The sequence below is a fragment of the Pyxicephalus adspersus genome, chromosome 3, assembly GCF_032062135.1.
Source record: "Pyxicephalus adspersus chromosome 3, UCB_Pads_2.0, whole genome shotgun sequence".
NCBI lineage: Eukaryota > Metazoa > Chordata > Amphibia > Anura > Pyxicephalidae > Pyxicephalus > Pyxicephalus adspersus.
In genome coordinates, this window is record NC_092860.1 from 76,770,265 (window position 1) to 76,794,822 (window position 24,558).

General features: G+C 35.1%; 1 protein-coding gene across 1 annotated transcript in view; it reads left to right on the plus strand.

Annotated features, from left to right (window-relative positions):
* FGF5 (fibroblast growth factor 5) overlaps positions 1-23,576 on the plus strand; it is a 34,373-nt gene extending 10,797 nt beyond the window's left edge. Inside the window, exons 2-3 of the mRNA XM_072407096.1 lie at positions 1,714-1,817; positions 22,808-23,576. Of these exons, the coding sequence (XP_072263197.1) occupies positions 1,714-1,817; positions 22,808-23,158 (455 nt within the window). The 3' untranslated portion in view covers positions 23,159-23,576. The remainder of the gene's footprint in view (positions 1-1,713; positions 1,818-22,807) is intronic.
* Positions 23,577-24,558: the final 982 nt, after the last annotated feature.

A 24,558-nucleotide genomic window follows, 5' to 3' on the forward strand; every position in this document is an offset into this window, starting at 1 on the left:
TTATTGATTAATTGTGTGGTTATAAAAGCATAACTGAACTAATGGAATATGATGGTCTTTCAGTATCAAGAGATTAAAATGTAACCCAAACTTTAGTGGAAACTAGCACTATAGGACTAATTTTTCAAAACTTGAAAGAAAATGTAAAGTGTGTGTAAACTCTAAATCTATTATCAGTAAGTCTTTAAACTATGGCAAACATTAAACCTCAGCCCTCTGTAACTAACAATCAAAAAACTTTGTCTGAATGCCCTTTTTAAGTCACCTTAAGTCATGGTTATGTGACACTCCAGCCCCAGTCTTCTCTCTGTCTTGGTTTACTACCTGCAGTGTCCTTATTTGTGTGTGGAGGTCACTGCCGGTTGAAAAGATCACTTTGTATTGGCTTACCAGAGATCCATTTAGGATCTTAAGGGGTCATTGCAGCAGTGGCATCAAGGGGGAAGTAGCATGGGATCATCTGCACTGCCCCCATGCATCATTAGCAGCACCCACAAAGCACTGTCAAGGAACCTGAAACAGTGGACTAGTTGAGTATACCTTCCGACACATAGTAAGATTAAAAATAAGCAGGATGGGTTAAAGTGGGGTTTCATTTTTGTCATGGGATGGGCTTTGAGCACCTTGGGCCCTTGCTAGTAAAAGCAATTACTGACATTTTTTAATTTCCTCTGTAACACTGGCAAGTAGCATTACCAGCCTGCTTTGGGAACCCTGCTGTTGATCTGATTATCTTGTAGACCGAGTCTCAAAATAGACCTAACCACCAACTAAAGGTGTGCACATGGCAGGCAGACAAAGCTTCTTCTAATTTCACAATAGTGGCTTAGTGATAAGAAATGCTCTTAATTTCAGGATCTCCAGGTAAGGAACATTAGATTGGATTCACAAAAATATAATTTGCTTAAAAAAACTGTATACAATGAGACATGATGCGAAACATTCTAAGTAGATTTTAAATTTACAACCATTTTATGTAACAAATCTCATAGTTTTGTTTTGGCAACAACTCCAACTTTGGGATCTTTTATTTTTCAGTGTTGAGTAATCAAACTCATTATCGGTATGCAGCATTTACATAGTATCTATTATTTTCAAGTGGAAAAAAACAAGTCTTAATTTGTTCCTTTTTTATTATCACATTTTATATGGCAAATTACAAAATCAGGTCCCCTCTAAATGCATCCAATAATTACATAGTTGCAAAATCAACTACGTTATGTAACATCATTGATCTATGCTGATTATAGGCTATCAGTTCTATAATATGCAATCAATGAATGATACATCTCTGCTTAATGCCCACATGTTGCTTTAGAAATAATATTCAGTTGTTTTATTTACACATGCCAATTGAGTGCAATCAATTTTTAGAGGCAAGATCACCAATGTTTATTGGCCCTAAATGGAAACATATATTTTTTGTCCAATTTTTGGCATGTCCACCACACGCTGTTTTTTGTTATCCCAACAAATGGCAGTGGCTTAGTACTTAGTCAGTAATGTCTTAGGGAAAACTCGCAGCCAGATCCCTAGACATCTGAGCAGTCTTTAGTTTCAAGTGAATGCTAATAAAAAGAGTGATGGATTTACACAGACTTCTTGAAAGATAGATGAACACAACTTCAGAAAATGAAAGCTGTTATTCTTTTCCTTTTCACTCTTTCCTAAGCCCAGGAGCAGTGCTTTATTTTGGGATTTCTGTCGTTCTAGGTATTTTGGAAATATTTGCCGTGTCTCAGGGGATTGTGGGAATAAGAGGAGTTTTCAGCAACTCATTTCTAGCCATGTCCAAAAAGGGAAAACTACATGCAACTGTAAGTAACAAAATACTCTGTGTAAATATTACTTTCATTATCACACATTTGTCTATTTAATTACACTGTTGAGAAACATAAATGTTATATTCCGAAGGTAATCAACATTCATCTTTTTATCAACAGTTGAGACAGACAGCATTTGAAGTTGTGCAATATTTTTGCCATTTTTTGCAGTGCAATATTTTTCTTACCGTGTCCAAATGAACCAAAAATTAAATAATGTAAATTCCAAAAGCAACCATGTTAATTAGTGTAAATTATAAGTAGCAACTTTGGAATTGATCTTTACAAATTTAAAAACCCCATTGTAAAGCTGTTCTTGGCTCTTATGCATATATCCAAAAGAAGACAAGTATTGTTGTTCCAAACATTGGCATCCAAAATATCAAAGAAGTCCCAATCCCAGTATTATACACTAACATACACACATAAAAGTACCTTAATAACAGGTAACTTGAAAAGAGGGATTTTAGGGAACAACATTAAAAAAATATATTGATCATTTTAAAAATGTTAAAAACAACATATGTACAAGATTTTTTTGTCAATGCAATGTCCCACATAACACTATATATATATATATATATATATATATATATATATATATATAGATTTATTTACATGAAAACAAATTTCTATCTGACAAATACTTGCTCCCACTTGATGCGTTTCGCAGTCAACACTCCTTTTTCAAGAGTGTAGGGGGACAGGCATATCTTATTGGAATTTAATCACATGTATAGGTCATAAATTATCACAAAAAAACCACTTGCTTTGCAAAGAGTTTTCTCAACCATTAACAGGGTAGAGACGCCAGGGAGTTCACAGGTGCAGCCAAAAATTGTGATGAGATTTATGATGGAAGACACACCCAATAATATAAATATTTGTTGTACTGGAGTATACTGTAAAGGAAAGATTTCCAAAATAGGACAACAAGAGGATTGCTGTGCTAGAGATGGAGTTCTATTAAGCACTCTATGATGGCTGCTGCTCTCTCTCTCGGCGTCCAATGCCACTATGCTGATTCAGACTGACCAAATGCATATGGATATGCATATATTCACATAACCCTGACCTCTCATGCTTTCCATTTTTCATTTAACAGAATAAAGTTCTAAAATTTTTCACCACCTACTTCAGGTTTTCACTCTAGGGCAGGGGTGCTGAGAAATGAAGTCTGAGGTCTATTGTTCTTCTTAATTTTGGGTGTCACATAGTCAAGTCTGATTGACCCTGAATCTAGAGATGAGAGGGAATAGTTGTAATGCAATGTGCAAGCACATGAAACATATTCTCTTCACTACTTCGCAATTATACACTGTAGGTATACAACTGTTAGCTGGATTGCTCTTAGAATTTGTCTTCCTCAATTGTGGGTTTAGCTGGGCTTAATATTTTTTTTTTTTTAAAAAACACTAAGTACAGTACATTTGGGACTTATTGAGGATAAAACTATATATGCAATTTTGTTATTTGTGAAGTTTTATTGTTGGTAATAGTGGAATAAAGATAAAAATGTATCTGTTTCAGAAGTGTCCCAATACTTCTGTCACTCAGCCAGAAGGTATTACAGAAATAAATGAATCGCAAAGACACAGAAGTTGATGATTGGGGAACCTTAAGTAAATTTGAACTCAAAAAGTGAATATTTTGTAATAGCAAAAATCTAGATCTTATTGTAAGTAAGCAGTGTCATGGAAAATGTACTTTTTGTCCTAAATTCCACCTGAAAAATAGCAATGTGTTTGCCTCGAAACTCCATTGTCCAAACTGTGATGTGAGTGTAAAGCTTGGAATTTACTTTTACCTAAAATGTACACACATTTCATATATTGAATTATTAATGTGTGACTAGATTTTTACTCAAACTTCTTACATTTTTCTAATTAAATCCAATGTCAAAAATATGTAAAGTTTGGGTAAAGTTGGATAAATCATAGGTGAAAATATTTACAAACAGAACCCTTTATTTGCTAGTCTTAAATGATTCTCATTGTTCACCTTGCTGCAAAGAACTTATACCTGAACCTGGCAGTGCTAGCTTTATTCTTAAAACATTTACCAATACACTATGCATGTGATCACATTCAGAAGAATAATTTATTGCCTACAGAATTTGTAAAAAATTGGTGATCTGATTTTCTACAGTTTTAAAATCTTCATTTACTGTTAGGGGACAGATTTTGTTTCCTGGCAATCAGGATTTTACTGCATTTATATAAATTAGGAATTCATTTAGTTTTAAATTTTTTTCTAACGTTGTTGCTTTTTTAATTTTAATTTTAATTTTATTTCAACTATTTGAGTTCAGTATCTTTATAAAAATAGGCAGTAGTTTGTTTGCCATTCTCTTTGTAATGTTTCCAAGTAATATCTGGAATTGTTTAAATTGTTTTGATTTGTTTGTCAGTATTAAAAGCATCCTCTTCTAGTGGGCAATTCTTTGGTGACAGATAAAAATTTCTCCTGGCGCCTGAAAAACAGACAACAATAAGGAAACAATTGTATTAGGTGAAACAAAGTAGGTTTTTTGCAGCAATTGTAAAATATTTTTATGTTATTTACAATATATCAACATAATGGGTCTGATTTAATAAAGCTCCCCAAGGCTGGAGAGGATACACTTTCATCAGAGAAATTGGGTGATCCAGCAAACCTGGAATGGATTTCCTAAAAGCCATTTGCTTTGCAAATGTTTTTATTCTTGGACCAGATCCATTTCAGGCGTCCTCCAGGCTCCTGCCATCCTCTCTCTGGCCACGTTGTCTTCCTCAATCGGTCCCCCGGTGAGTGTGTTGACGTTCCCTAGACGTTCCCGGTGATGTCGGCGCGTACAGCCCCTAGCGGCGGGAATTTCAAATTATTTTGGATTGCATTCAATACAAAATAACTGTATTGAATGCAATACACTGGATTTATATGTCTAAAAGCAGTACATTGTCTTTCATGAAATCGTATTTTACAGTATAATATAATAGTATGAGTATAATAAAGTTTGAAACACAAAATCATGTCAAAGTTTAATATTAAATTTATTTTTTTAAATGTATTTGATTTATTATTTTGACATGATTTTGTGTTTCAAACTTTGTTATACTCATACTAATATATTATACTGTAAAATACATTTTTATGAAAAACAATGTATCACTTTTCGATATATAAATCCGGACAATAATGAACCGCCCAGGAGGTTAGAGGAGTACTGAAGCAGGGTGCAGTGATGTAATATATACTTTACCCTAATGGGCTTTGGTCTGCACAGACAAAACATCATCCCTTCTTTCCAAAGTGGCTAAAATTATTTCTGTGGAGGAGGGTTATACAGTGGAGAAGGGTATAGAGATTTACCCAAAGGGCTTGTTCAGGCCATGTAACATACACTGCATAAAAAGCAATATCTGATCCTCATTACTAGATCTTTCTATCAATGACCCAGATAAACAGACGTTCTGATCCTTTATTATGTAATTGTGCACTGTACAGTTGTAATGATACTTCATAGTCATCTGTATATACCTAGGAATTATAGTGTAAGTTTTATCTCTTACTAATCATGATGGCTTATGTGGGTAATACAATATTGGGGGCATTACATTTTCATTTGTAATATTGGTAACATTTGATTCAGAAGTCAGGGATGGCATTAATCTTTACTGAAGGGTCTTAGAATACAGCTGTATAGCCATTCTTGACCAAGGTACCTCCAGAGTTTGCTAAGGATTCCTCAAACTATGGCTGATCAATCTCCAATTTGATGATGCCTTCATAGTTGTTAGACCAACACCATTTGGTAGGGCTAGCTGCATTACTTTAGTAATATGTTTAGTTGTCTATAAAGGGGGTATTCTAGCCAACACTGTAAGGGGGAAGTAAATTGATTTTAGCTGAGACCTAAAAAATATTTTAGGGTTCTTCAAGGAATCAATGATTGAGAAAGTCTGGTCTACAGTCTGCAGACCTGGGGGAAACATCTCAAGCACCCTTCAGCTGCTGTCTGGGGATGGTAAACACAGATCTTAATTGGACTCCTGGCTGTGGCTTTACCAAGCTGTTAAAAGAATTTAGCAAGAGTGTGTTTGTTTTCTAGAATCTAACTTTAGAGAAAAAATGGGCCCATTTAAAAATAACCTTATACCACTGCTTTATAAAACGCACATTTAGAAAGCAATATATGTATATAAGGCAAAACATTTATAGAGCAATGAGCAAAAAGTTGTGTATTTCACTGGCGTAACGTAGGTGTGTGAAGCTCACTGTAATTAAAATAAATGAAAGTGTAATGGTAAATTAGGAATCTATGCCCATACATATATTATTGCTGGTATTGTACTTTATTGCAAATCCAGCACCAAGCATCTGTTTAACTAATCCATTCTTGTGTTGGTACTTGTAATTTCATATAGCAGTTCATCAAGCACAATCTTCCCAGTGCCTAAATAGCATGATATTTTTCATGCCTCAAGTGATTTAGCAACATACGTCATGTCAAGATCCTCAATTCTTTTAGCTGGCATGCTACTTCTGATAGCAATCACAATGTCATGTCCAATTAATTACACAAACTGTTGCAGCCTTGCATTGTAATCAAAGACTAATTAAAACGTTCACATAAATGTTTTGTCTTAAACTGCCTCTCACAGCATAAGGAAGGCAGTAAACATTGCTGTTCTCTAACGGTTAGCTGTGAATGTGTAAACCTCATGGGTAGGATTAGTAATGGACAGGTGGCTGCAGAATCCATAGAAGGAAGCGTACTTCATGGCTGTTGTCTTAAGAAAACAAATACATGATTTATAGTGACAAAAAGTGATATAGAATATATGGAGGATAAAATCAGCAAATACTTTAATGTTTTTCCTGCTGTTAATCAGCATGCTTTGCAAAATTCCTGTCTGTATTATAAACATTGCTCAGCATTATTCAACACTGAGAACCTTAAGTATGCTATTCTATCCTTTTCAGACCTCATTCTATCCTGTCCACACAGATCACTGGTTATGCAAAGAACAATTCTTTTTAAATGAAATATACAATATTATTCCTACTATTCACAAAAAAAGGACTGTCATAAAAAAGTGCATTTTTCATTTGGCATACCATGCTTCTTTCATGGTAAATAGGATTGAAGAGAAAATTTTACACTATCAATTGGTTTATTACTTGTCATGTGTATATTGACTGGGTGACCAGTCAAATTTATATGTTCATTTTTTTTAAGTTTAACTCCAGTAAAATAAATAACAACCTTGCAGTGGGGCTTTTTTTTATGAACCCCTTGCACCTACAAGCATCTTACCTTGTACAACCAGACCCCTTGCTGCCTCATCTCTAATGTGTGCTTTGTTTGTTGTTACCAATACTCCTTCTTTGTGAGGATGCTAAGGGTCCACCCAAACCCGAAGCATTAAAATGCTTTTTTTATTTCTCTGAAGTCATGCCTTAAAACAGAAGCCTCATAGACACAAGAATACACATACTTTGGTACAAAGGGGTTGGTATAGGCTGACCATATACTGGCCATACCCCAGATATCTGCTCTACCTGTCCTGTTGGGATGACCTTTTTCTAGCCCTTGCCCTTGCAATAGAGGAAGACAACAGAAAGTGAGTTTACTTTCAAGGAAAGGAATTTACTTTCACCAAGAGAAATCAAATAGGAAAAATAATAGGAGAAAGGTGTCTGCACTGAAAATCTCCATTTTTGAGGTGATTGTATAATAAAGAGCAGTGTAAAAGAGGCCAGCAAACTTCAGCTCCGATTTACTGGAGACAATCAGTGCTAGCAGAGACTTTGCTGCAAGAGTTAAGATACTGCACAGGATAAAGCAATGTAAAATTACCCAGCAGCAGTAACAAGGCTAATATATATACCTTACATTTGTTTTGTCTATGGGGATATGGGGGTTAGTAGTATGCACTTCTTGCAACCCAAACTTATATACATTTCTTAAAAAGAAAGTCATGTAGCACAAAAAAGTGTTTGATGAATGAGATAGCAGCTAGGACTGCTGACCTTAAATTGACCACAAAATAATGTTAAATACATAAAAGGTAGCAAATGGATTTATTGCGAAAGAGGTAACAATCAGAATCTAAAGACAGATTCATAAATGACCCTAAACTTTATATGGTTGATAAGGTGATTGAGGTGTTTTGCTGTCCAAGAGAGAGTTGATGAAGGGGGGAAGATTTCTGGTAGTATTAACAACAAGTATTATTTTGAACCTATCATACCAATATAACAAAATGCTTCTATAATACCTAATAGACCAAAAAGGAGATCATTGTTATAGGTTACCAATACTTGACGTCATTTTCTTTTGTGTTTGAGATATATGATTGCTTGATGGGGGTCCCAATCTGCTTTTTGGCCCAAATCAAACCAAATCATAACACCCTCTTACTGTAGTGTTTTGTCCACTTATCAAAAAATAATACAGTTACACTTTGTTATTCTTCATGGTAATCAGGATTAATCATTTTTACTTTTGGAATTACTGTATATCAGAGCTGAAGACCCAGCAAAGACTAAACTCTTAAGTTAAATTATGGTCTATTAGAAATATAAAACATCATCTTCATTTTGTTTTCCTAACCAAGCATGCACAGTGGTCCTGTTGGGGAAAGAGGAGCATGACATACATTAGACCTGTTTTCTATTTGGTCTGGAGCGGACTTACATGTATATCTCATTGACAAATAGGGACTGATTTATTAAAGCTGTCCAAGGCTGGAGAAGATACACTTTAATCCAAGAAGCTGGGTGATCCAGCAAACCTGAAATGGATCCAGGATTTAAAACATTGCAGGTTTGCTGGATCACCCTCGAAAATGTGTACACTGCAGTCATAGGGGGATAGACATGGTCATCAACAATACTAAAGTAGGCTGTGGCATTTAAATGATGCTCAACTGGCACTAAGGGACCCAACATATTCCATAACATATTTCACACAACATTATGCCACAAACAGCCTGAGTTGTTAATACAAGGTAGGATAGATCCATGCTTTTATGTTGTTGATGCAAAATTCTGACCCTGGCATCTGAATGTCACTGTAGAAATTGAGACTCATCAGACCAGGCAATGTTTTTATGATCTACCAATTAGGTTGAGCCTGTGCGAATGTTAGCCTTAGGTGCCTGTTCTTAGTCGACAGAAGTGGCATCTGGTGTGCACTCCCTTCTCTACAGCTCATCTGCTTTCATGTGTTCAGAGATGTTCTTTTGCATACCTTGATTGTAACAAGTGGTCATTTGGGTTACTGTTGCCTTTCTGTTAGTTTGGCCATTCTTCTTCCACCTCAGGCATCAACAGGGCATTTTCACCAACAGAATGCCTTGCACATGATATTTTGCTTTCTTTGGACCATTCTCTGGAAACCCTAGTGTTGGATTTGCATGTGAATCCCAGAAGTTTCTGAAATACTCAGACCAGCCTGCTTAACATCAACTACCATGCCACATCCAAAGTCAAATAAATCATCTTTTTTTCCCCCATTTTATTACGCGATTTAAATTTCAGTGGGTTGTCTTGACAATGACTATGTTTCTCAATGTACTGAATTGATTGGCTGATTGGATATTTGCATTAGGCAGTTTAACAGATTTACCTAATAGTCTGGTGAGTGTATATATTATATTAATGAATTAATGTATATACTATAGCACATAAACTGAACTCTATTCTATGGAGCCCAACATGATCTAATTTCACTGCATAGGAATTTAAAATATAAACTCTGTGGGCACTGTGTCCTTGTGTTATTTTCACCTTCTAATCTGATCTTTGCTGTAAAGAGACTGCAAAAAGCTGATAACAAGTGAAATTAATTTTCTTCCACTGCTGGCCTTTAAAAACACATTTAATTATGTGTTCAGTAATACAGAGCTCCATTTGAGTATTTCATATCTTACTGAAGTTTAGTTTCTATCTTTCTTCAGGCTGCCCAGGAATGCCAATGATCTTTTGCAATCCTAGCAATGTCCCTGTTTCCAATGATCTTAGCCATGGCTCCTATTACAGAGAGCATGTTCCTTTCTATTTATGAGTTGCTTACCTTCTTGCATACGCTGGAATGGGCAATGTAGAAAACAATCAATATAGTTGTAATAGACACAAAAACATACATTTAGCTAGGTACTGTCTCTTCAGCAACAGGTTTAAAGCAATGTAATGTACAGATGATAGAACTATTTTACGAGCCATATTTAAACCTCAAACTTGCATGTGCAGCTTGTACAGCTGTATGTGATTACAGGCTGCTGCTTATTTCAGCACCAAATACAATGTAGCCAAAACAGTGAAAATGTAAAATGTGATATAAAACATTATAAAGCCCAAAGTGAGTATCAAACAGGTTATATTAGTTAAACTCTAAACTGAAAAACACTGAGAACGTTCCCTACCACAAAGCTCATGCCAGTTGTACTCTGAAAGCATGGAGTAAGCTCTTTTTCTATCAGAAGATAAAATAATACTCCTAGAAATCTACTTATAAAGTAGTGAATCTGACATTCACCATTCTATGGAGTAGAATCAATCACACCCATTGAATGCAAATTGACCTAAAATGATTTCCCTCCAGAAAATGTTTGGTAGAAGGTAAATTTTCTGCTTTATAAAAAAGACTCCAAACAGCAAATGGCAAATCCATAGTGCATTAGTTAACATCATTTTACAATTCTGGGATTCAATGACCAATTGTTAAATGCAAAAAAGCAAAGACTCTTGGCTGGGCTGTGCGGAGTATGAAACAGAGAATGACCACACAGGTCATTGCTTCTATCCATTGACAAACACCGGAATCAAGTAAATTTACAAGGAAGAGAAAAATGTGAGAAAATGTGAGAAAAAAAGTCAATAAATGAAAAACCAAAACCAGGAGTATCACTTTCAATTGCACAAATGTTTCTCAGATGCAGTTTTAAAAAAAAAATCGAACACATTTTCAACATAATTAAGCATATAATTAGTGCAAACTGTATAATTCTCTTTTAGCAAGAATTCACATAAGGCTTTTTTTTTGTATTTGTAACCCATAAACCTGCAATCCTGGCCAGCCGACAGCAATAGTTTTGCAGAGATCTGTGATGGTTTTCACATATCCTTGCGACTGAATGATAATGGTCCACTTCTGATCCTTGATCTTTATTATGGTATGATGGCTTTTCCTATTCTTATCCAACATTCCAGTGCATGCAGTATTATAGAATGCCAGGACCCAGAAGGCTTTTTACAAACACACCAAGCTTTATCTCAGTCCAACTCCTTAGAGTGCACATATAGCCAAACTTTTTTTAAAATGATATTGGATAGACGTGGTTTTGTCATCAAGAGAGAAAGTAGTGGGAAACAACTGAAACAAGAGGTGAAAGTTAATATTTCAATGGGAACCCTTGTTCTGGAGATAACTGGCTAAGAGTGAGGAAATCTTCAATTCATAGAGATCTCCTACTTCCTCTTGTGTCTTCATATTTACAAGTGGCATATTCAGCCAACAGCGAGAAGGAATGATTTGCCTCACCCATTTTCCGAACCATCCTAGTAAAGAAGCGGACAAAACAACATGTTAGATGCTATCATTTCTGAAGCCAATAGTGATTCAGATGAGAATGAGAGGCTGCCCTGGGCATCAGAATTGGTTGGCAATTGTAAGAACAGTACAGATAACGCAATTAATTCAGTGCAGAGGGTATGGGGGAAAAGGAGAAAGAGGTGCATCCACCTCCAAACTACAGAGGTTGGTAGCAGTATTGAGATAGCTAAGCAGATGATAGATTGTCATCTGGAAGGATTACAATTATTTGTGTCAAATAAACATTTATACCTGCATATTTAAAGCCATAGGGACAAAGATCCATAGCAAGTGAATTTGCTGAAAAGCTGTTAAATTATTGTATAGGTTTTTTTTAAAAAAGTCTATAACTAATCTAAGGAGCAAACTCTAAGGGCCTTATTTATATACATTCCCTGCCATTGAAACATTTGGACCTGGATGATTCCTACGAGGGAAAGTTTGATTACCTGTTTTATAAATAGAGCCCTAAGCTCAGTAACCGGCAACTATCAATTGGCATGTATTTTACCGGAATTCAGAAAAGTGTTTCTGACTGGTAGGTCCAAGTACTATACATTGTTTTAGACTGTATTACCCAATTTTTTTCGACCCCAAATAATACCAGAACTTCATGAGAAATACAGATGGTGTTCTTCTATTCTGAGTATGATTACCTCCTTACTTCCTACTCATCGGGATTGTATGACCGAAGTTTCAGCCTTGTGCTACACAATGATGTCTGGTGTCATTGGAATGTTCAGTATGAGAAGTTGCATCCGTATTGACTTTCAGATACCATACTTGGTATGTAACATTTTTCAGTTGATATATAAAACATTTACAATCATTTCTAAATAATCCAAAGTACCTTTATAAGACCAATAGATATGGATTACAATTGTTCCTTGTTTTTATTCCCTTCAGTGTATAATTCAAACATTTAAAATGTCCTTATAAACTTTTCAAGCTGCACTGCTGCCCACCATGTCCTCCTTTGACCCCAGTCACAACCCTTCTTCTAGGCTGATCGAGACCCAACATCATCCTACCCCTTCCTTTAAGCCCTTGAGTGCCATTATGTGTTGAATTGAAGACAACCCATGTGTCACCTCTTAAAAAGAGAAAAAGGACTTTGCCTTTATTCACCCTCTTGGAAGATTTCATGATATGTTGTCATTATCATTAAATTATTATATTTATTTTCATTTCTTCTGTTCAGCAATATACTCTTTATTGTGAACATTAAAACCATTTAAAAATACATTTATTAAATTATCAAGAGCTATAGCTGGAGTTCAGCTTTAATACCATATTGATTAGATTACATCAAACATTAAATACCAAAAAAACCTCACCCAGTTGGATTCTTTGGTCAATGTTTGCTTTTATTAAGATTGATTGAATTTAAACACATTGCAAATAAAAATATGTTTATCAATGTTCCAATGTTTATAGACATTCTATCCTGATCAATGTACATCTGCTAGGTTATTGTTGTTTTATGTTCTGGAGTATATCTTTAACTCTCAAAACATCTGTTTGACCTTATTACAAAATCTGGAACAGCAGAGCATACTGTTCTGTTGCTGTTTTAACAAGAATTCCAGAAAAGGGTGTGATGTGTTGTATTGTATCTTTCAATGTTAATTTTACACCTATTACATTCTCAATGATTTCTGCTACATATTTTGTTCCCTTTTCCATTCCTTACATTTCTAAAAAAAAAGCTAAACATCCTGAACAAAAAAAAAAAAAAATGAAATGTTAAAAGAAACAAAAAACAAGCTGCAGATGTACTTGTCTCAGTTCTGGTTTTATCTCCCACAGATATACTCCAAGATCAGTACAATATTTTCCTAATGTTCTAAAAGAAACTATACTGACTTTAGGCAAATGTTATTAAAATGTAAAGATAAAGAAAAAAAACTAATACATTGTAACTTATTGGTCCTATGATGTGCTGCCTGCATGCATTTTTTTTAGGCTTTGCTTGCAGTACAGAAAATTACCTGCTTATCCTGTTCTAGTGTCCTTGTAATTTATTGTGTGTGCATTTTGGTTTGTTCTTGGTTATAGTAATACCGTAAGTTTACACGTTTTTAAACTAATTTTTATTAAAATGTTTTCCTTTTTTGAGAGAGACTATGGTTGATACTGGCCAATTTTAATACCAATATGCCAGCATTGTAACCCACTAGTCACACACATCATTGGCTTAAGCCATGACTGTTAGAGGATTGAATTCAGAAATAATGGAGCCCTATACAATTTAGCAGCTTTGGCTTATTTCTTTTGACTGACATAGAAATATACCGTATTTTTCGGACTATAAGACGCACTTTTTCTTCCCCAAAACTGGGGGGGAAAAGTGGGTGCGTCTTATACACCGAATACATATTAAATATACCGGTAATTAAAAAAAATCATACTCACCTGATCCCGCGATCCCGCGATGCTGTGGGCTTCTTCTTCTCCTCGCTCTCCTCCCGGCTGCAGCGTGTGTCTCCTCCTCCTCTGAGCGAGGAGAAGCCGACATGCATACCCCCGCGATCCCATAAGCAGGCTGATCCAGCCTGCTTATGGGATCGCGGGGGTATGCATGCCGGCTTCTCCTCTCTCAGAGGAGGAGATGCGCTGCAGCCAGGAGGAGAGCCAGGAGAAGCCGACACCCGTGCCCCCGCGATCTCATAAGCAGGCTGGATCAGCCTGCTTACGGGATCGCGAGGGCACGGGTGCCGGCTTCTCCTGGCTCTCCTCCCGGCTGCAGCGCGTGTCCCCTCCTCCTCTGAGCGAGGAGAAGCCGGCACACGTGCCCTCGCGATCCGGTAAGCAGGCTGGATCAGCCTGCTTATGGGATCGCGGGGGTATGCATGCCGGCTTCTCCTCTCTCAGAGGAGGAGATGCGCTGCAGCCAGGAGGAGAGCCAGGAGAAGCCGACACCCGTGCCCCCGCGATCTCATAAGCAGGCTGGATCAGCCTGCTTACGGGATCGCGAGGGCACGGGTGCCGGCTTCTCCTGGCTCTCCTCCCGGCTGCAGCGCGTGTCCCCTCCTCCTCTGAGCGAGGAGAAGCCGACATGCATACCCCCGCGATCCCATAAGCAGGCTGATCCAGCCTGCTTATGAGATCGCGGGGGCACGGGTGTCGGCTTCTCCTCGCTCAGAGGAGGAGGGGACACGCGCTGCAGCCAGGAGGAGAGCGAGGAGAAGAAGAAGCCCACAGCATCGCGGGATCGCGGGATCGGGTGAGTATGATTTTTTGGCACAGGGTGATCAGAAGGGGATACATTGTGTCAATGTATCCCCTTCTAATCACTCTGTGTCAATGTATCCCCTTCTGATCACTCTGTGTCAGAGTGATTAGAAGGGGATACATTGACACAGAGTGATTTTTTAGTATTTTGTTCAGAATCTTTTTTTTCTAGGTTTTTCTCCTTTAAAATTGGGTGCGTCTTATAGGCCGGAGCGTCTTATAGTCCGAAAAATACGGTATTTGTATACACCCAGAGTGTCTGTCCCATTGCATTTTCTGTACTGGTATGACCCATCATTTTTAGACGCCAACTGCCTGTGAGTGCATCCTTCTTTTATGCATTGGCTGCAATGCCTTGACTAGCTGCACTGATTCATTGCAGGAAATAGAAGATTTTAGATGGGCCCTGTGGGCATCCACCAGTACCTTGTTGATAATCTAGCTCTAGGAGAGATTTATTGGATGAACTAAGCAAACACATTGCAGCAAATCATGTACTGCTAGTTGATGTCTCACACTGTTAAAACCAGCTAGAATCTAAAAAATTAAAAGAACAGCCCTCCTGCCTACAAATATAAAGTTAAATTTATTAAACACTACTTGTTTTTTTAAAAGTTTTGTGTTTTATTCATTTTATACAAAGACCTTACTTAAATAAGAATCTTCTGTGATTTCTGTAATCCTTAATACATGTTCAATTAGTGACCACAACCTTCCCAAAACAATACCTGTATCTATTCTCTCCCTTTCTGTGTATGTGTGTGTACATATATATATATATACACACACTGTTAATAGTAATATTCCATCTTAGAAATAATCCTGCAATAGCAGGAATGTCTTCATTTCATTCACACAAAGTCCATTACACAACAAAATGATGCCTTTATCAATTGCTAGCGATCCACCATGAGCACATTTTAAAGTCTTAATTATGCCTTTTGCAGAATGATTTATGTCAAGGGCACTAAGTAAAATTAAATTAAACCATCCACCTTCTGGTTAATTATCACAGAAAGCAGGAGTGCTGTAAGTGGATTCCAATTAGACAGGTTACAGTCCAAGGTTACGGAGTGCAATTCCTTTAGCTTATAAGAAGAAACACAAATAATGGAGAAACTTGACCCAAATGTTTAATGATCTTGGATCTAAACAATAAGATAAAGCAAAAATGACATCTGTTCTTTTCTTTACTGGTCTGGCAGCAAATTATTTCATGGTCTAATTATTTCTAAACAGCTAAGTGCTGTATAAAAGCTCACGGTATGAGTTTCATGCAGCCATTTATCCTTCCTGATTTTCTATAGCAAATTGTGAATACAATTTATAAAAAAACATGGTGACCAACAAGACAGAACAGTGCATTGTAGAGAGCATTGTCTTCTTAAAAATACATTTCTCACAAGTATTTTTGATAGCCAGCTTTAACTATGTTTTGGGTAAAATTTTTAAACTAAAATATGAATAATACTAAAACACACTATTTTTAATAAGTAATCTCGCTTTACTTTTATACTTTTAAAAATTGTAATTTTTTTAAAATTTTCAAATAATAAAACAATAAACATAAAAGAAAAAGTATAAAAAGAAATGCAAGAAACACACAGTAAGAATTTAAAACATTTTAATTTTAAAATAATTTGCTAGGTTTGTTATAATTGTTCTAAAATATTTGTCTGGCAAATGTAGGAAAAAAGTAATCTATAGTCCTACACTACACTAAACTTTATAATGTTAATATTTTAAACCTAAAAAAAAATCAAATATTCCAGTTGTATTTCAAACTTTTAGTAAAAAAAAAATATTTTATTTATTCCCGCATTGCAATCATTTATACTCATCAGATATATCTGTTCAACTGCTTACTAACATAAATATTAAATCAGCCAATTGCATAGCAGCAACTCAATGCATTTAGGCATGTAGACATTGTCAATACGACCTACTTATGTTCAAATCAAACAAAAGGTGATTTAACCTCCCTGCCAGTATGAATAATGAGGAATTTTAAATGTAAAAGTGTTACATTTAAAAATTCTCAATATTTAAAATTTCCCGCTAGGTACTGCCTACCTGCCCAACGGTCCTGCCCTCCAGCCTAAGGCTCGTGAGCAGATGCTGAACATCGCTGGAGGACAGCACGGACATCACTGGAGGATGCCACAGGGACTGCTGGAGGACACCACTAGAACGTGGGAACCAGGTAGGACTTGGTAAACTCCCTGGCAATTCCACCCTGAGTATGGCTCAAGGTTAACGCTTTTGGCACTGAAAATTAACCCCGAGCCACACTCGGGAATACCACCAGGGATGTTAGGTGACTTTGGAAGTGCCATAGTTGCTGATGCCAGGAAGGCTCCACTGAGTGTTTCAGAAACTTCTGGGTTTGCCCTGTTACATACTTTATTATAGATCCAGTATTTGGGCACTTCTATTATTAGGATGACATTACTGTTCCTTCTGTTGTAAAACAGCACATTTAGTTTTAAAAGGACTTAAAAACCAGAGATAACAACAAAAAGGTCCAACTCCAGTTAGCAACTGGAATTACAGCACAATTTTTTATTAGTTTTTCTTTTTTTTAAAAAAATGCTATTGCTTAACTATCGGCAAAACATATCTGATGCAACCTCTCAGTAACACAGCAGTTTCTAATATTCTGGCCCCCACTGTAACATAGTTTTATTACCTGTTAATACTGTCAGTAAGTCTGTTATTTTTCAACTTCCCTAACATGCATTTAGGTACACTTTAGGCCATAGAAATGGCCAGTGTAGAATGATAACCACATCTTTTGCTTGACAGCTTGGTCAGGAAGTAAAATATTAACAGGCTTACTAGCAGGATAACAGGTAATAAAAATATGTTTCATGGTGAATTCAGAAAAACACAGTATCTTATATTTAATTTCATCTATAGTCCCATTTTAATGCTAAAGAAAAAAAGCTAACCGTAATACAAAGAAACTGCTGCTGTTCCACTATTCATTTAAAATCTGCTAGGAGTTGCAGCATGCACAATTAATATAGTAATTAAATATTTATTTAAAATTGTATTATTAGGCTATAAATTATTAAATCAGGTATAATTTTATTGATTTTTAATTTCATAAATGAGTTCAATAGAAATGTTAATTGCAAATGAAGAAAATGTACTACTATACAGAAATTTGATGCATATTAATTCTTTGTAATTGATTGAAATGAAAATTGTAATATTATATTTACTTAATCACCCTTTAACTTATTGAAGAAATAGTAACACGACATACTCAAATTTTAGGTCTAACAGAAATTGAGAGGTCAGATATTTTGTGCAATGAAATGTTTATGACCTGACTAACAAAGTTTCTTAAAATTCTATACTCAGTATGGATCTGCTCAATCAAATTTAGAAATCATTAAATTATATGTTTAGGAACCACCTTATCCATGTTATTCTTTATTTTTTTTACATTTTGTTTAATTATTTTTCTGGCTTATGCTACAAGTGCAAAAAACACTTAAAATTTTATAATTTTTTGACACTCTGTTAATACTTAGCACTTTTCAATGCGTAAAATATATTACAGATTGCATTTTATTTTTTTATGTATAACAGATGTTTTTTGTTGTATTGGCTCCTGTACACACATGTAAAGCTGGTATTGAACATAGAAAATTTGTAAAACTCTGATGTCATTTGTGTATTTCTGTGAGAGCTAGAATAGTCATGCAGAGCTTAAGCCATTTTGGATAACAAATAGGTTAATTCTTTTGATCATGGAAATGTACATCTTCTAAAATATTTCTTCCATGCAATGAGTTCATCAGCTTGTCTAAGATCATGTTACAAAGCCCCCAATCTGAAGTCATCATGACTAATCCAAGCAACTTCCATGGCATTCGCTGACTGTTTTATGTTTTCTTCTTGCTAAAAATTTATTTACCCAAACGGAAGTTTATGGGAAATAAAATAATGTCGGCACTGATAATCCTATAATCCATTGACGTCACTGTGGGTGCCAGTGGAAATATGGTATTGAACAGGTGTGGATTTATTTAGCTGTTCACATCACTGACTGGCATATTTTACAATTATCTAAGCTCTAACATCTTTTATTTGTATTAATTGGGCTTCTATTACAGAAACACTTTATTACAGAAAAGTAGTTTGGACCATTTTTTTGTTTTTACTATTATAACCAACAATATTAGATGCCAAGACACATTGTAGGTGCTCAATCAGCTCTGCAGTGGTGGAGATCTACATTAAAATATAGCTAAAGCTAACATGCTAATTGGAAACACTTTAAACCCCACTTTAGTTAGATTTCTTCTTTTTACTTTTTGTTTTGGAAAAACAATGTGATAGGAAATATCTTCAAGTCAATTCTCTCTTCATTTTACACATGTGCATGACTTTTTCTTTTATATTTTTTCCACATCTTTAAACCCTATTTCAGGAAACCCTTTTTAAGCAAAATTTTTTTTAGTTATTCCCTATCACTTTTTCCTTTTATATTACTGTGATTTGTATAATACTGTCACTCGATAAATGTCCACTGGCATTGCTAGCTAAAAAATGTATATAGCAATATGCCAAGTCACCTCCCATAATATATGCTGTGCCGCCTACCCTGGTATGTATGAGTATTAGAAAGAAGCAGTGGAAAGACAGGGTATTTTAAAATGCAGCAGTATATTAGATAACAAAAACAGGTTGAACATGTATAATGTGTACATTTCACATGAATATACTTTTAAATTAATTCAATTGGTTCCCACTAGCTGAGTGGGGTAGACAATTAGAGAACTAAACAGTAATTCCCTTGTTAACTAAAGTATGATGTCAAGAAGACTAAAAAAGTGTGTCCCAATGCGTTTTGCCTGTATTGGATTTCTTAGGGGACTTGTGGACATCAAAGTGTAACTGCGTACAAAGATATATAAATAACTCATATATCTGAATGTTGAAATATATATATAAATACACTAAAAGTATTAGTCATTGCTAGCTAATTATTTTTCCCATGCACTCAACCTTCATGTCGCACCACCTTATTACTGCTTCTTAATGGAAAACAATTTTAGTCACATGTGACAGAAAGTATTGCCCACTGTCTTAATATAGTGTTTCTTTGGCAAACCTTAACTGGTGCTAAATGACGACTTCATCACACATGCATGCATAACAGTGTGCTCCGGCATCACGAGATGTCATCACATCCACCCAACGTAGGTTTGCATTTCTATATTCATGCAGTATAAATATATATAAATATATATTTCAAAATGTAATGTGAAACCTAATTCTCATGTATTATGTTCCTTTTTTTGTTGTTGTTTAAGCAAGCCTACTATATCCAAATATTACCATACTTTTCATTTTTTTACATGCCTGATTTTCTACCAGTCAAGTTTATTCACTACCAGCAATGAAAAGGGTTTTAGCCTTTCTATACTTTTTTCTGTTCTTACTAGATACGTTTTTTTTAATAAGATTATGTCATTAAAGTGTACCTTGATTTAAAGAGATATCTGATTTTAGGGTTAAACCTAAACCTTGCACTGGCTGCTGATAGTTGTCAGAAGCAGTTCTGTTTTTTAACAGTTTTCGGCATTGGGACATATTAGCAGGAATTACCATGGACCTGGTTTATTAAAGATCTCCATGATGGACTATCATGGGAGATGATCCATCAAACCTAGAATGGATTTAGAACTCATTCGGTATTAGCTAGCAAATGTTTATTATTCTGGACCAGATCCATTTCAGGCTTACTGGATCACACAGGTTCTCCCATGATAGTCCGTCTTCTGCAGTCTTGAAGAACGTTAACAAATCAGGCCCAATGTAACAAACTGGACCTGGTTTATTAAAAGTTACTGAACTAAATCTATGGTTTTCTATAGATGCTTTAGAGAAAATATTGTGATTGAAACCTCATATATATACTTGGTTGTCAGGGAGTAGAACCTCTCTGTACTGCCATTAAGTAGGTTCTACAAGGGACACCTTATTTCAATTATTATACTTTTTGCAAAATTTACTAATATTGTATGCAAAATGAATAAAAACCCTTGAATTTCTTAAAGAACAATGAACTTGGCAAAAATGGAATCTTTAATAAAAAATAGTTTTCTTCGAGCCAGTAATGATCCTTTAATGTGCTTCACATTCAAAAAAAAGTAGCTTTGATAAAATGAAGCAATTGACCCAAGTGTAGAGTGCTATCCTTGCAATTACTGATAAATAAATGTTCAAGCCTTTCAAGCAAATTGCAGGTATTAAATGATTTCATTATTTAACGATGGGCTATAATGAAGAGACTGAAGGTCATCGCTTGCAAACATTATCATTGTTAAAAATCGCTAAGGCAGATGTCTTCTGGCCTCAAGCCACAGAATGTACAAAGAGGCAACATGATACAGATGAGTCTGGAAAGCACGCTATATTTTCTCTTTTAATGAACACAAATTAGACAAAGTATCCCCTTACACTTCAGAGGATGCATAAGCCACAGTATTTCCAATAAAAACAGTTTAAAGCTGGTGTGAATGCCTGTTGAATTAGCACTATATAATAATTGTACATTTATACAGTTCATTCTCTCCTGTTTAATTTTAGAGTTTAGGGTTTTATTATTTTTTTTTGTGAGGGATGCACCAAATAGATAATAATTACAGTAGTTCATAAGTGGTTGTCAGACTGATGTATTTATGATACACATATTATTCTTTATGATTTATTATCCTGAAATTTATAACGTAGGATATTCCAAAAAAGTAAAGCACTTCTGAAATAACAGGGAGATTTTCACCCTATAAAATTTAATGAAAAAAAAAATAATTAAAATTAAATATTTAAATAATAATATATATATATATAGCTCTCGAAAGGATGCTATATATATATATATATATATATATATATATATATTAAAAGAAAATGTATTTGCTTATTTTTTAAGGTGTATTAACATGTTTTTCGTTGATGGTACATCCATAAAAAATACAGAATTGTATAAATGTTTAATATGGTTTTATAAGCCTTGTATCTTTATAAAGGTATTAAAAATGTTGTTATGGGAACAAATATATTTACTTCTTACATATGTGTGAAGCAGTTTGCAACATATGCAGACTTCTACTTTGCAGTGTACACAGTTCTTATTACTATCCCTTTACATACAGGTTGGTCTGTAGGGTTGATTTACTTAACAGATATTTACTATACAGCAAATGTATTTTTTATTTTAGAAGATAAATATTCACTTTAGGGAATGTAAAATTTGGAGTGTTCATCTGATCATTTGTCAGAGTAAAAAGAGGAAAAAAAGGACTTTTTTACTTGCACAATAATGGATGATTGAGGTGATGGCGGCCTTTTTATTCATAAGGCAAGTAAGTTGACTTTGCTAAGTATACAGTCTCAGCATCTTGGTGAGTCAGCCAACTCACTGAAACAATTCACCATCTAATAAACTAATTTGTTGTCAACAGCAGTTAAGCAGCAGAAGGATTGAATAAATGTTTAAAAATAGTCAAGATTTTATCATTCTAAATGATGGAGGATGTTGGTAATCTTCCCTGTTGGATTAATAACAACCATCCGCTAATAACTATAATGGTCATACCACTGTATAACAATGCAACTGGGTGACCTAACACTAGTCTTTCTATCTCTCCAAAGAACAAAACAGGCTGCTAAGCAGGGAGCAAATTGACCTGTTTGTACAGCCATTGTTCATAGAAGGTCACCTATAATATTCAAAAACAATCATTTCAGGAGACAGTATTAGTCACATACTTGACTCCTATAAGTTTTTCATATAACTTTACATATTGGAAGGGAAGTTAGGATTAAAAAAGGGTCCCATTTATAAAACAGGGACATTGCCTTAAACAATCCCAGGTGGGAATCAGTTACTGCCATTGAAACACATGGACCTTGAAATTACCACCTGGGAATGTTTGATGAAATGTCTAATTCACAGTTTTTTAAAAAGAGCTCTAGAGTATTCTATAAAATTCTCTGTATAGAAAAGACTTTGGGAAGTGCTATAATAAAGTAAGTTACATATTTGTTGGAAACTCATTTTTTTAAAAATATAGTTAACTAGGACAAACTTAGTTTATGCACATACCTTTGTTATAGACTGATTTTTATTCTTTCTTTTGTTTTTCAGCCAAAATTTACAGATGACTGCAAATTTATGGAAAGGTATCAGGAAAACAGCTATAACACCTATGCCTCAGCTACTTACAGAACTGAAAAAACAGGAAGAAGGTGGTATGTTGCTCTTAATAAAAGAGGCAAAGCCAAAAAAGGTTCCAGTCCAAGAGTGAAACCTCAGCATATATCAACACACTTCCTACCCAGAATCAAGCATATAGAGCCACCTGAACTGTCCTTTACAGTAACAGTACCTGAAAAGAAAAAGACTTTACATGCACCTGCCAAACCTAAAACCGTGAAGCCACCACCGAAAAAAAACAGTAGCCCTGTTAGATACAGGCTGAAGTTCCGATTTGGATAATTTGTGACTTGCGCTCATTGATGGTAAAAATGTTCTTACTGTGCTGGCATTGTGCCAGATACAGCACAGCAGCAGAGTTGAACATTGCACTTCCTTATGAAAGAACCAATGAGATTGCCCACATCCAATTGCTGCTTGGAAAGGTAGTTTATACAACAGTGCGTTAAAGAATTATTAAAGTGAGTGCAATATAATGATTTAATAAAACTTTCAAAAACTATGATTTGGGAAAGCAACCCGAAAGTGATTGCTAGATGTAATAAAATATTTATCATTTGATTGCAAGAGAGTTTGAAAGACTATGACTATGTTAAAATGCATATAAATTTATTAACCAAAAGTGATGACTGGCACTCCTGGTACATAAATACTTTTATGTAGCATATTTGAAATACAAAATAAATATTTAATACATTTACATGGCAACTTCTATTAATTAAGGATTTGTAACGTGAATGAATTACATGAATGTTTGGTAAATGTTTGATACTTAATAATATACCTGTCACCACAACAAATTTTGTATTGGGGAAATATTTACCAATAAATCTATAGACTAAAACAGGAAAAAGATGAACATTCTCTTATGCACATATTTACCTGACACTATTTTCTACTGAATATTTATTCAGTGGTCACCTGATGTTATTTATATATTTAAGAACAACTGATTGGAAATGACCACCATACCATTCAAGGGAGGTGAGCACAGGGTGTGGGGGGCTCCACTTGCTTGTCTTCCCCCTTCCCCAGAGTACAGCGTTTGTGACTTTTCTTTGGTAGTCTTGGAGAAGAAAATTTCCAACTCTATATTATGCAATTGTAATACTTGGGTATGGGGCAAAGAATACCTAGAAAAATATAATATTATTTATGCTTTTAAAATCATAATTATTTGTTTGCCTGGTTTAAAAGTGTTTGGCCAATTAAAATTTTCTTATGTCAGGTTTCCATTTTGAACAAGTCATAACAGACATCTGAAAAAATCAATGAAATGCAAAATGAGACATTGAATGGGAGAATGTGTCCTATTAATCATAAAGATGTTTTAGTAGTTTAATACATTCCAGCTAATGCAGATTTATAATGTTGGAGTTGTCTGATTGAAAAGAAACAGGGCCTATTATGATGATATATCATGTAACATTCATCACTGTCATAGCCAATTAACAAACATTTTCATGCTTTTGCTCAGAGAACCTGTCTCCTGGGATGCCTGTGTGAGACATACTGCACAGACATTTCTCCATGCAATATTGAAAATGATTGTCAGGAACATGCTGTGTGCTGAAAGAATATGTGATAATTGGGAGTCAACAGATAGGCTTCAACTTCAACAAAAATTTTCATGTTGTATTCTTTATAGTTTACTAGCCAGAAATGTCCAGCAGCTTTCAAAA